This window comes from Gracilinanus agilis, chromosome 3, assembly GCF_016433145.1.
Source record: "Gracilinanus agilis isolate LMUSP501 chromosome 3, AgileGrace, whole genome shotgun sequence".
NCBI lineage: Eukaryota > Metazoa > Chordata > Mammalia > Didelphimorphia > Didelphidae > Gracilinanus > Gracilinanus agilis.
Window position 1 is genome coordinate 328,402,772 of NC_058132.1, and position 13,491 is coordinate 328,416,262.

The window sequence follows — 13,491 nt, forward strand, 5'->3', positions numbered from 1 at the left end:
GGTGTGGAACATTGGTATAATGTCAGATTTTTTGACTGCTAAGTGACTAATGGATAGAGTGCTAGGCTTGGAGTCAGGAAGACAGGAGTTCAAATCTAGTCTCCAACACAAATAATCTGTGTGATGTTTGGCAAGTCAGTTAAGCTTGCTTGCCTCAGTTTCCTCATCTGTATAATGAGCTAGAGAAGGAAATGGCAAAACACTCCAATATATATATATATATACACACACATATGTATATATAAATACATATATACACTACATACATATATACATACACTCAATATGACTACAATATAAAAAATAAAATTAAATTAAACTCTGTAGTAAAAGTGATCAAACTTAACACTGGAAAAACAGGTGCTAAGATGTACCTCCATCTATTCCTTGCAGAGGTGGGAGGCTATGGGTGTGAAACATCACATCTTCTGTCAGTTCTGGCTGATGTGTTGGTTAGTTTAGACCTCTTAAAATTATTATTTGTTATAAGGGATGGTTCACTGGATAGCGTATGAAAAGGTATTAGTGAAAGTTGTTTTCAAAGGATGCGAAGGAGTCTGATCCTTCTGAACCTGATCAGGAGCTAGCCTGTTGGAATCAAGGAGATTAAGAGGAGCCAGTGGGAAAGATGACCAGGGAGAATAGAGATGGGTCAAAAGACTGAAGGTACATAGTGAGGAAAAGAAGTAGATTAGTGGGAGGGAGAAAGTTAGAGAAGTGAGAGGAAAGGAAGTTCTGGTCAGAGAGCAGAGTTTCAAAATTTTAGTTCTGTAAAATGGAGAAATTCCAAAGAGGGACAAAGCTTAAGATATGATCAGACTAGTATATGGCCACAATGAGGTGGGAAAGAAGGTTATTGGCCTTGAAGACTAAAGAATCGGGTGTTCAGAGCATTGGAGGGAACATCACAATGAACAAATGAAGTCTCCAACAAAGATGGAAGGATATGAATTTTTAAAAAAATGAGTAGCAAATACTGTAGTTAATGAGAATATTTGGTAGTGTGCTTCTGGGAACTTTGGTTTACTCACATGAAAATAAGGGGACTGAATGAGTTGATCTTTAAAATTTCTTCCATTTCTAAATTCTACAAATTTATGTTATCCCTAGAAGACATAATAATTTTAGGGCTTCACTCAAGAGGGCAGTTCCAGTTCGTCCTTAGAATCTGGCCATAGAAGTTTTATAAATTTGAATTTTGCATGGATTTTATTGGTTGAGACCTTGGGATCGGTTCAGCAGGGAAGGGGTTAGAACTCAGACAGCTGAACCATGAGAACTTGCCACACTCACCTCAGCTAGAACTTCCTGGTAGGTGGTCAAAGAAAGCCACTCAAGCTTCAAGTGCAGCCGGCCACTTGTGGTATTATTCAAGACAAACCACTGCAAAAAGAGGAGGGAGATATAAAAATATATTTTAAAAGTTGGGGAGAGACATCATCCCAAGGATCCTCCTAATACTAGATAGATGTCGGAGACTTCCCCAACATGATAGAATGACAGACTACACTAGCTACTATCTCTGTGACAGAAGTCCTTGATTTATGCTAGAGGATCTTGGGAAAGAGAACAAGAAGCTCATTATGGGGAATCCAAGTAATGACTTTTGACTCAGTGATTTGGAGTTGTGATCCTAAGAGAGAAAAGAATCTGCTAAGGGTTTAGGACATTAATTGATTCCTTTTATCCTTGGTAAAGCAAGTCATTTCTCTAAGCCTATTTCCCCATATGATACAACAATTTAACTGTTCCTGTGCTCATCTTGTGGTTAGTATTCAACACAGAGCTTCATAAGATTGAAGAACAGGCCTTGCTACTTAGCTCCTCTGAATAAGACAATGATCCAAGAGAATCCCAAAGGTCTCATAATAAAATATGGAGAAGGGGAGGTTGCAGGAGAAGGGTTATTTAACCCATGGCTACTGGCCTAACCTGAATCTGAGCCATAGCATAGGACCCCAAGACAAAGACTTTACCTCATCCACAAAACTGTTCTTCATGACATCTCCAAGGTTGATCTGGAGGCTGTAAGACAAAAAGGAACTTTGTTAATCTATTACAGGCTCCTAGAGGACTTTGGCCATACCCATTCCTTATTTTCTGGTTGATTGTAATGAGGGAAGGGTGAGAAGAGTGCAAAGGCATAAAGTCCTATGCCAATATAATGTACATTTTATTTCCATATTTGGTATATTTACTTGTGAAATGAAAACTGAGACAAATTCTGTGCAGATATTTGTTTAAATTCACACACTAGTCTTCAAATTTAAGTGCGCCTGGCAAACACTGCTTGGTTGGCTGTATTACTAAGGCTGCAGGCATAAAGGAAGCAGGGCTTCTAGAAAGCCAGAAGCACCATTTATTTGAACTACTTATAGTCCCTCACGTAGCAGGGATGCCCATGAATGGCATTGTGTGTGTGTGTGTGTGTGTGTGTGTGTGTGTAATAAAAGCCATCTAATTCTCTTTCTCATTTTATAGATGAGGAAACAACTGAGGTACTGGAGACTAAGGGATAATGACCTTAGGGTTTTTTTTTTTGTCAAGATATTTTGGAGGTAGAGAACAGGATACTAGAGACATAAGAAATGCCCCAGGAATTGAAGGTGATAGGGTTGGATTTTTTTTGAGATTAGGTCCCCATATTTTACCCACAATGGAAGTAAAGGGGTTACCTAAGGATATGACTCCACTATTGATTAACACGGAAATTCTGACTGCCCTATTTCCAATCTGGGCCAATCTGTTTCTCCTTAGGCGTCCTGGTACACCTCCCACTAACTTGTCATAAGGGTGCTAGATTTAGCTTTAACCCTTCTCCCTCCCAGAACTCCCAGACTCAAATAATGCACCAACTTCAACTTTCCCATTAGTTGAGATTACAAGTAAAATCACATGCGTCATAAAGGATACACTTTTCCAAAGTGAGAAGGAAGCAACAGAAACCCAAGGCACTGAACTTCTCAGTATAATAGCCGGACACACTTGAAATGGTAGTTAGCCTGATTAAAGGAAGTCTGCCACTGTGGGCCCACTCTAATAAGAGTTATCCTCACCTGCCCAGAAAGTCATCTTTGTCTGTATCTTCATCATACAAATCCACCTCCAGGTCTTGCCCAGGGACTTCATAAACTATAAACTTCAGAAAGAGAAAAAGTTTCCTTGGCAGTGTATGGGTAGATGGTATATCCTTAGGAATTGCAGCAACTTCCCTGGTAAGTGGAAGGAAAATAGATTTCACCTTCCCCCACCCTCTACCCACCTACCCACATACCTAACAGTAGTTCCCATCATTTATACTCCCAGTATTTAGGTTTATCAAGGATGGTTATTTCACAAATTATTTGAATGCTTTACAAGATATATGGAGATAATCTTTTCTTAGGAAGATATCTGAAAGGAACCAAGGTGTTTTCTCCAGAGTTGGGGTACCCTATATCTAATATCAGGCACTGGTCAGGATGTCCAGGGCTCAGGTAACTAGTATCAAGTACCTTCCTCCCCACCCCCTGAAAAGTGAAATCATATGATTTAGAGCTGGCAGAGACCTTGAAGATCAGCCAGTCCAACCTCTTCATTATATAATTGAAGAAACCGTGGCCAAGAAGTGAAATGACTTTCCTCACATTGCAGCCAGAATAAATTTTCTCTTGGGTCCCTATGTATGTATCTCTATTGTTCTCTAGGAGAATTCCATCCTGACAGGATGAGAATAAGGAAGGAATGACTAAAGCAAGGGAAGAGAAAACTAGGGTCCTTATTTCTGGAGAACGTAGCATGTAGGGTGAGAAGGGGAGTTACTTTTTTTCAAGAGATAGTATCCAAAAGGCATCTTACTAAGTGGAAGGATGGCCACTAACTAGGCCACGGCCAGTCATCCTGACTTTTTTCTTGTCATTGGACTTCAATGACTTTGGAAGAGAGTGAGGATGCTGATTTTGTGTAACTCTGCCTCACTTAAATCCAATTCATGATAAGTCAGGACCTCGTTGTATGATGTCATTGGTCCTCTTCAAAAATGAAGGATGAACCACAACAATCTGAACTTGGGGATATTTATCTCCTCTCTGGGCCTCAGTTTCTTCTGTAAAATGGAGTTAGGAGACCTTAGATAATATCTAAGGAGGTCCCCCCTCTAGGTTCTGCTCTGTGATTTTATGATGTCGAAGGTCTCTTCTAGCTTTAGCATTTTATGATTCTAGATCAGAAATTCAGATATGGTGACACCAGCTGATGGGAGATTCACAGAGAAGAGTAGAAAGAATAGCTTACAGAAGCTTCATTTGCAATCAACCTTTATGCAGTTGATTTCCCCCATAACCAAGATCTGCTGAATGGGGAGAGGGTAGAAGTCTCACAGAACCATAGGCAGGTAGGACTTATTCTCTCTAGGCAAGGTAAGTAGACGTCTACATAGCATGATCTAATAGATATCCCAGATTCTCTTCTGAATCCAAATCTTGGCCGTCTTTCTCTGGACAGGAGGAAGATTCTTTTTATTATATTATATATTATCATCAAGAACATATATTATATTATAATAAAATTATTCTTTGATAAGAAAGGCTCCAATCCCGACTCTCTTAACTTTCTCTAACATGCCACACCCTGGAAATTTACTCTATCCATGGACTTCTCATACTGGATGCACATACTATACTTTGGACCCTTCTCTGATTGACTAGCTACTTCCAGGTCTCCCATTTTAAAGACAACAACCAGATGAGCCTTATCTCTATTTCTCTCCAGGCCCCATTCCTGATCCTTCAGACCTTGCCTAACAGCCTCACCTTCCTCACACTTTTCAGCTTCCTTTAATGTGTTATTTCCCCCCATTTAGAACATAAGCTCCCTGAGGGCAGAGACTGTCTTCCTTTCTGCTTGTATTTGTAACGCTTCTTGCCTTGACTTGTCTGGATCTCTGCTTTGCCTCAAGAACGTTCTAATTTGTATCATGTCTTTTTGTATCCTGCCTTCATTCGATTATATACTCTTTGAGGGTGGGAGACTGTTGATTTTCAACTTTGTATCTCTATGAACTAGCTTAGTGCCTGGAAGGTAGTGGGCATTTAAATGTTGATTTAAACAAGGCCCTTGGATTTCAGGTAGAAAGGACTCTCTGCTTCCCAAAATATAGTATGGCTTTCCCATCAGTCACATTTACCTGCAACTCATTAATGTCTGACATTCCTTAGACAAGGAATAATAGCCTTCATTCTACAATTAGAGAAGAGGCTTAAAATGTAAAAGTTCCTGAGAGAAGGGACAAAAGGACTTAAAAGAGATCAAGTGTTGGTGTTGTGATATTCCCACAGAGCATGGGAAAGAAATAAAGCCAAATCTAGGGCTCTACAATAGCCCTGCCAACACCAAGCCCAGTGTTGCACAATGACCCCCAACCCCACACTTTCTCCTTTGCCAACTTTCCTTGTTCAGAGTGATTGGCAAACCTGCCCCTTGGGTCACCTCCAAATGTTGGTTCCAAAGTACCTTGATATTTTCACCCTATGTCAACACTTCATGATAGAATATCCTACACCTACCTCTAGAAAAAACAAGTTGGCTTCCTGGTCAGACTGACCTAAAGCCAGTCAGCGGCTTCGGAGATCCATTCAGTGTAGTGGAGGCCTGGTATTAGTTCTCCTAGGTCTCCTATTTACTGAAACTCTCTTTAGGCAGGAGACCTTTGGGTCAGTCCTGAAAGAACTCCTTAACTCTTAAAGCTGACTTGAAACTGGTTTGGGTGGCTAAGGGAGGAAGAGGACAACTAAGCTTTCTCTTGGATTGTCTGGGTCAACCAGCTTCATGAGAGGACAAGAGATCAGATAGACTGTCAAGGATGCTTTTTGCTCTGTGAGTCTATAAAAGTCATGTAATAAGTTACAAGTTATGGGCATCAGCCCCTTTGATGGTGAGAAGGGCACAGTGTGTTAGAAGCAGGTAGAACCTGGAGGGTCCAAAGAGTAAATAAAAAGGGAAAAGAAAAGGACAATGAAGATAAATTCTGCCTACTTCATAATTCTGCCAGAGGCTGTCCCCTGACTCATTTTCTGCTACCTTTCTCTATGGTTAGAAATTCTTTTTTTTTTTTTTAACCCTTACCTTCCATCTTGGAGTCAGTACTGTGTATTGGCTCCAAGGCAGAAAAGTGGTAAGGGTAGGCAATGGGGGTCAAATGACTTGCCCAGGGTCACACAGCTGGGAAGTGTCCAAGGCCAAATTTGAACCTAGGACTTCCCGTCTCTAGGCCTGGCTCTCATTCCACTGAGCTACCCAGCTGTCCCCAGGTCAGAAATTCTTAACAAGATTTAGAGCTGGACAGCACTTTGGAGACCATCTAGTCCAATTTCAGCAACACTTCTCTGGGTTAGGGAACAAAAGCAGAGACTATCTGCACGAAATCCTTATAAAGTACATATATTATAGAAAGAAATGATCGTACTGTCCCGTGAACACACCAGTATTATTTTAATGGAATTAGCTAACTATGACACTGAAAAGCAGAGGTCAAAACCCCAAGGCTATTAAATATACATTAGGAGAATTTTGAGGTTGGTAGGAGGGGGTGAGGACAAGGTCAGGGACTTCCAAAAATATCTGAGAGCCATCCAGAATATGGAATGGAACTCAGAAAGAGCAGCTCTCTGGGAAACACTGGGCAGCTAGATGGCACAGTGGATCCAAGGAGGCCTGATTTCAAAGCTGTCCTTGGGGCACTTACTTGCTGTGTGAACATGGGCGAGTCACTCAACACTTCTGTAAGTCTTAGTTTCCTCATTTGTAAAATGGAAACAACCACTGCAATTACCTCCTAGGATTATTATGAGGCTTAAATGACACAATATTTGTAAAGCACTTAGCACACAGTCCCTGGTACATAACGGGTGCTATATAAATGTTAGCTATTATTATTAGGTAGTGGGGATCACATCGGGATATCAAGATCATGGTAGAGGGAAGAGAGAAAGAAGAATGCTAAGGACAAACCTCACCTACATTTTTTCTTTCTTTTTTTTCACCAACAATTTTTCTAAGGATTAGGCGTTTCTATGGAACATACAGTAGGATTGTCCTTGGAGAGACAAAAAGGACATGGAGAGCTGGAAAGACAGTCAGATCCAGAAGATTAGAGAGTAAAAAGGAGAGGATTCTGGGGATGCTCTTACCTCAAAAACTTCATTCCAGGTAGGATTCAAGTTCCTGCATACAGTCTTGCTCCGGAAATGTTGGAGGCCAATAGTTACCACGGCGTATGGATCTGACTTGCCTTTCAACCCCAGAAATCCATCCTTTCGCTCTAGTTTCTCAGCCTCCAACAAGTGAACTCTGATCACTCCCTGAAAAACAGCATCCCCACACTAAGTTCACAGAAACCCTCTAAAAAACAAAGGAGATGTCTCTCAGCAAGATTCTTATGACAGTAAATTCTCCAACATCTGAAGGTGGTTAAACCACAGCAAAATTTCAAACTTAGGGAGGTTTTCCTCCTAGCACCTCTAACATACCTATAGAGTCATCTGATGTACGTTTCAGGATTTTAAGTTTATTTTAACACAGAAAAATCTCATGTAGAGGATATTGCATAAGTGGGCAAATTCTTTTAGTTTTCTAGGCCTCCATTTACTCACTTATAAAATGAAGACACCAGAATAGATTATCTAAATTAAACCCTCTAGGTCTAATAGCATATGATTCCATGGTGATATTTGGGACATCTGCAGGCCAAATATCATTCTTTATGTTTATAGTCTTTAAATGGGTTTAATATAGGACACATTTCTTACTATAATATGTAAATGTCATAATGATTTCTATCCTTGCCTTCTTCCTTTTCTTTTTTTTTTGGTTCTAAGGCAGAAGAGCAATTGGAGTTAAGTGACTTACTGAGGGTCACACAGCTAGGAAATGTCTGAAGCCAAATGTGAACCCAGGATCTCCCAACTACAGGCCAGGCTCTCTATCCACTGAACCATCTCACTGCTCCTATCCTTGTCTTCTGATCCAATGGTAAATTGGATTCTCCTTAATGGAGAAGCTATAAGACTTAGCAAAGGTAGAAATGTTTAATATGTTTTTTTTCTCTAGGAATTTTCATTGGCTATCTTCCATACCTGGAATTCTTTCCCTTGTCTTCTTTCCATCTAATTTCCAGGTGACAGAGAAGATAGAGTGCTGGGAAGATCCATCTTCCTGAGTTCAAATCTGGCCTCAGACACTTATTGTGTGACCCTGGGTAAGTCACTTAACTCTGCATTAGTTTTCTCATCAATAAAATGAGCTGGAGAAGGAAATGGCCAACCACTCCAATCTATGCCAAGAAAACCACAAATGGGATCAGGAAGAGTCAGGTATGACTAAACAACAACATCAAAGGTGTATGAATTTCTACCAACCGTATTGTCTGTACCAGCCATGATGTGAAAGCTGTTCTTTCCTTCTCTCATTTTAATACTGCTGCCCATGCTCTTTTTAAAAAACTCTCTCCCTCTTCTTTCCTATGACACTACATTCTTCTAGTTCTCCTTCCACTTTGATTCCTTTGCTACCAGTCTCTCTCTTTCAGACCCACCCCACCCCCAAAGTCAGTCTTTAGTCCTCTGTTCTTTTCATATTTATTCTCTTGGCAAGCCGATTCACATGACACGAAGTTACTTAACTTCTCTCTGTTTCTCTGTCTCAGTTTCCTTTTCTTTTGTATGCCCTCTAATTCCATGCTCTTATGATTTCAGCACCCACTGGCCATTTCCATTTGGATAGCTTCAAATTTGACATATCTAAATCTCAACTAGCCTCCCTGAAAAAAGAAATTTCCTCCACCAATTTTCCTTTTCATATAGATGGCACTGTAATCACTGCATAAGAGACTATGGGCTCCAAATTGGGAGCACTCAATTTGAGGAAAAGGTCAGAAAATATCATGCTCTGACATTGAGAAAAGTAAGAATCAACTTTAAATGGAGGTAATTATCCCAGGGAGAGAAGCAACCCATTCTAAGAAATAATTTTTAAATAGGTTGTCAGTGAGATAAAGTGTCTCTCTGAATCTCAAGTGCCTGGGACATTACTCTGATCACATCAGCAAGATTATTATTTTTTAAATTTTATTTAATTAATTTAGAATATTTTTCCATGGTTACAATATTCATGTTCTTTCCCTCCCCTCCCTCTGTCCCCCTTCTGTAGCTGATGCTAAATTCCACTGGGTTTTTACATGTGTCAATGATCAGGACCTATTTCCATATTATTGATATTTGTATATCAGTGAGATTCTAAGCTAAATTCAACTAGTAAAAGATAGATTACTGAGAAGTAATTTGATATAGTAGAAAGAACTATGGAGTAGAGATGGTCCAGATTCAAATTCTGCCTTAGACACTTAATAGTTGTGTGACTGTGAATTAATTACTTAATCTGAGACTGTTTCCTCATTTACAAAATGGGATTAATACATCTATTAATGTATATGAAGTGTTTTTCTTTTTAAGAGTTTAAAAAACTCTTACCCTCCATCTTAGAATCAATGCTGTGTTTTGGTTCCAAGGCAGAAGAGTGGTGAGGACTAGGAAATATTTTGAGGTCAGATTTGAACCCAAGACCTCATGTCTTTGGACCTGGCTCTCAAACCTAGCTGTCCCTATTCAGAGTTTTTGTTCATCTTGAAGTGCTCTACACATGTTAGCAATCATTTTGGCACCCTTACATGGTATGTCCAAGGTTTTCTTTGTTCCACTCTTTCTCCTTAAAATTACTTTCCCCCCATACTCTATAGTTATCAAATGAATATCTTTTATTTGAATGAAATTCCATCTCCTTCATGAAATACTCCCTGACTACTCTGGTAGCAAGAATGACTGCAAGAGGTGTGGGGCCATGTATGCTTTTCTATTGCTTTCAGCAGAATGTCTATTACTCTACTAAAGGGAACCCCACCAAGGGGGTTGTTTGGCTGGCAATAGCCCCGACTATGCACTTCCCTCCAACACTTTTCTAACCTACTGATTCAGTTCTTTTTAAGTCAGCCAATATTATTTTTATTCCCTTATTAGTCTTGCCAACTACAAGTATGCTGAAGAATCAGTGTCAAAAGGCTGATCTAGATAGGAAGCCTTTATTATAAATCATTTCCATTGTGGCATTACTTTCATGACTATCTGTATAGATTTGCAAGATCAGCATCCTGGAGAATTCTTCCTGGATCATTTTGCCTGTAATTAGGGTAAACTACCAAGAGGTGGTAGTGATGCCTCAATCACATGGTCCCAAAGAGAAAAGTCAAAACTATGGCCTTTCCCAATTTATATATGTATATTTTAAATGAAAAGAGATAGTTTTATCAAAGAAGCTAGACATAGCAATATTTAAGAATACTTTTCATGTATTTTTTGAATATTCCTAATTGATTCAGAATATCTTGCCTATAGTCACATACAAATACCAGAGGAAGGACTTAAAGGTAGGACAATCTTTAAAAAGTTGTTATAAATCATATATCCATGGCTTGTCCTCTATCTACAATGGAAAAAAAAGTCGTGCTAATTTATTTGCTTGACTATATATGTTTATTTTTTTTAAAAACCCTTACCTTCCATCTTAGAGTCAATACTGTGTATTGGCTCCAAGGCAGAAGAGTGGTAAGAGTAGGCAATGGGGATCAAGTGACTTGCCCAGGGTCACACAGCTGGGAAGTGTCTGAGGCTGGATTTGAACCTAGGACCTCCCGTCTCTAGGCCTGGCTCTCAATCCACTGTGCTACCCAGCTGCCCCCCTATATATGTTTTTAACAGGAGTTTTATCTTTCTTTTTCAACTGGGGCGAATGAGTGAGAGAGAGCACAGATTTTTGCTGATTGAAAAAAAAACTTTAAAAAATGACAGGCATGGTTAAACATATCTAAGGTTGTGCAGGTACACACAGAACCGCAAAGGTGGATTTCAGTTCAGGAAGGGAGGGACGTTATTTATATTGTCCTTTTCCATGCTTGTGATCATAAACCAAATGCAGTGAGGTCGTGCTCATGTAATGGATGATTGAGTGTGGCATGCCACAGGTGAATAAGATTCAGTGCTGGAAGAGGTAAGATAGACAGTGAAATGGGAAATTTTTTGTTGTTGTTCAGCCATTCTAGTTGTGTTGGACTCTTTATGACTCCATTTGGGGTTTTCTTGGCAAAGACACTGGAGTGGTTTGTCATTTCTTTCTCCAACTCATTTGATAGATGAGGAAACCAAGGCAAACAGTGTTAAGTGACTTGGCTAGGGTCACATAGCTAGTACATGTCTGAGGACAGATCTGAACTAATTGAAGATGAGTCTTCCTGACTCCAGGCCCAGCACTCTATCTACTGCACCATTTAGCTACCTGCAATGGGAAATAGTGGGACATGAACTTACCCCATAATATCAGACATTATATGTTTTGTTTTTTATTTTTTAAGAGTTACAGAGAATGAGGACCTGTAGAAGAATTATACCTATAATGGTCATCTCAAGAATACACTGAAGAACTGAATTATAAACTGAATTGTTACAATTGTTTTAAATTGGACATTTTAATATGTCTGTTAGTTTTTCAAAAAATTCCCCTTAAGTTTTTTAATGTAAGTTGTCAATTTTCTTTTGATGTCTGTTACACTAGATAATAAACAGTAATATTGTGATGTTTAAATAATCAGTTGTATGCTGATAGCCATTGAATATCCCTCGGTGAAGTGAATCTGATTATATGACCTTGTTGGGTTATTGTTGTTGAGTGGTTTTCAGTTGTGCCCAACTCTTCATGACCACAAATGGAATGGTTTGTCATTTCCTTCTCCAGCTCATTTTAGATATAGATGAGAAACTGAGGCAAACAGGGTTAAGTGATTTGGCTAGAGTTACACAGCTAGTGTCTGAGGTCAAATTTGAACTCAGGAAGATGAGTCCAGGCTCAGCACTCTATCCATTGTACCACCCAGCTGCCTGTTTGTTGGGTTTGCAGATGACAAAATCTCTTCAAAGTTAGTTGGACCAATTCTCCCTTTCATTGTGGGGACTATTATCTAGGTTATCCTGTGCTCCAACTTCCACCACATTCACAAACACTCAAGAAACATTGGAGTTGTAAGAAACCTTAGAAGTCATCTAGTCCAACTTCTTCATATTACCAATGGGGAAACTGAGGCTCATAAAAGTGATGCTACTTGTTCAGAACAAGAAAGCCAGCAAATGGCAGAATTTAAAATATGAACTTCTGACAAGTCTGTGCTTTTTCCATTATGTCACTACATCTTTGAATTTAGAGTAGGGAGAATTTAGGGGAAGGAGCAATATAATAATATATTTTAAAGTGGGCAAATGGTGGCCAAACATGAACTGTTCACGCATTTTTGGCAAGGAGGCAGATGATAGAAACGAGGCTGTCCAGTAAGAAACTAGATGCCACTAGAAGGAAATTCCCCGGAAAAGACAAATAAAGGAGCTATCAAGCCTGAGAGAAGGTAAACAGAGTATTGAAATAAATAAACAGATTAAAAGAGATATTTGCCCAAAGGATAGGGATTGAATGAGAAGACCAGAGCTGAACAATGAAAGTAAATCTGATGATGTAAAAGAATGGCTAATTAGCTCAGAATGTCAGAACTCATAACTAACAAGGAGGTACAGAAGACAAGGAGAAGAAAGATGTGAGCTTGTGAACTTAAGGTTCAATGAGATATTTCCTCATTCCTCTCCTGCCTGGGTGTGCTATGCTTCTCACTTTGTAGACTCTGACCAGGTAGTGACCCAAACAGTCCCCGTCATTGGGAAGCCACTAGATTCTTTTCCCAAGTATATCTCCTTGCAGATCAAAGGGCCCAGAAAAAGGCTGGTTTATTTACCAGTGTGAGTACACAAGGGGACATCTAAATGGCAGAGGGAAGTGATGGCAAACCTTTTGGAGATGGAGTACCAGGGCCATCCCCTACCCAGAGACCTTGTGCCATGCGCCCCTTCCCTTACCCCACTCAGGGGAAAGAGGAAGCATTCCCATTAGGTTGCTGGGCAGAGGGGTGGATGAAGTGAGGAATGTCCTCAGTGAGTGTAGAGAGGGGGAGGGGAGTAGCCTGAGCACTCTGCTCCCCTCCAGCTCTTCCACCTGTGTGCTCCCATTGGCTGCTGGGCAGAGGATGTGAAAAAATGTTACCAGGTGTGGTAGGGAAGGAGAGGGGAGCAGCTCCACCAGAGTCCCTCTGCCTTTCTAGTAATGAATTCTGCGTAGGGAGGTGGGGAAAGAAGGGTGGCCATATGCCCACAGAGAGCACTCTGCATGCCATATTTGGCACCTGTGCCATAGGTTCACCATCACTGGCATAAATTATTGGGCCTAGAGGCAGGAAGACTTGAGTTCAAATTCAGCCCCAGACATTTACTAGCTGTGTGACTCTGGGCAATTCAGTTAACACTTTCTCTGTTTCCTCATTTGTAAAAAGAGCTGGAGAAGGAAATGACAAATCACGTCAGGATCTTTGTCAAG

General features: G+C 40.1%; 1 protein-coding gene across 1 annotated transcript in view; it reads right to left on the minus strand.

The window, feature by feature from the left end:
* The window catches only part of ESYT3 (extended synaptotagmin 3), a 94,866-nt gene that overhangs the window by 25,511 nt on the left and 55,864 nt on the right, over positions 1 to 13,491 (minus strand). Inside the window, exons 9-12 of the mRNA XM_044666679.1 lie at positions 7,167 to 7,337; positions 3,057 to 3,139; positions 1,977 to 2,025; positions 1,294 to 1,383 (exon numbers count right to left, since the gene is read on the minus strand). Coding sequence (XP_044522614.1) covers positions 1,294 to 1,383; positions 1,977 to 2,025; positions 3,057 to 3,139; positions 7,167 to 7,337 — 393 coding nt within the window. The remainder of the gene's footprint in view (positions 1 to 1,293; positions 1,384 to 1,976; positions 2,026 to 3,056; positions 3,140 to 7,166; positions 7,338 to 13,491) is intronic.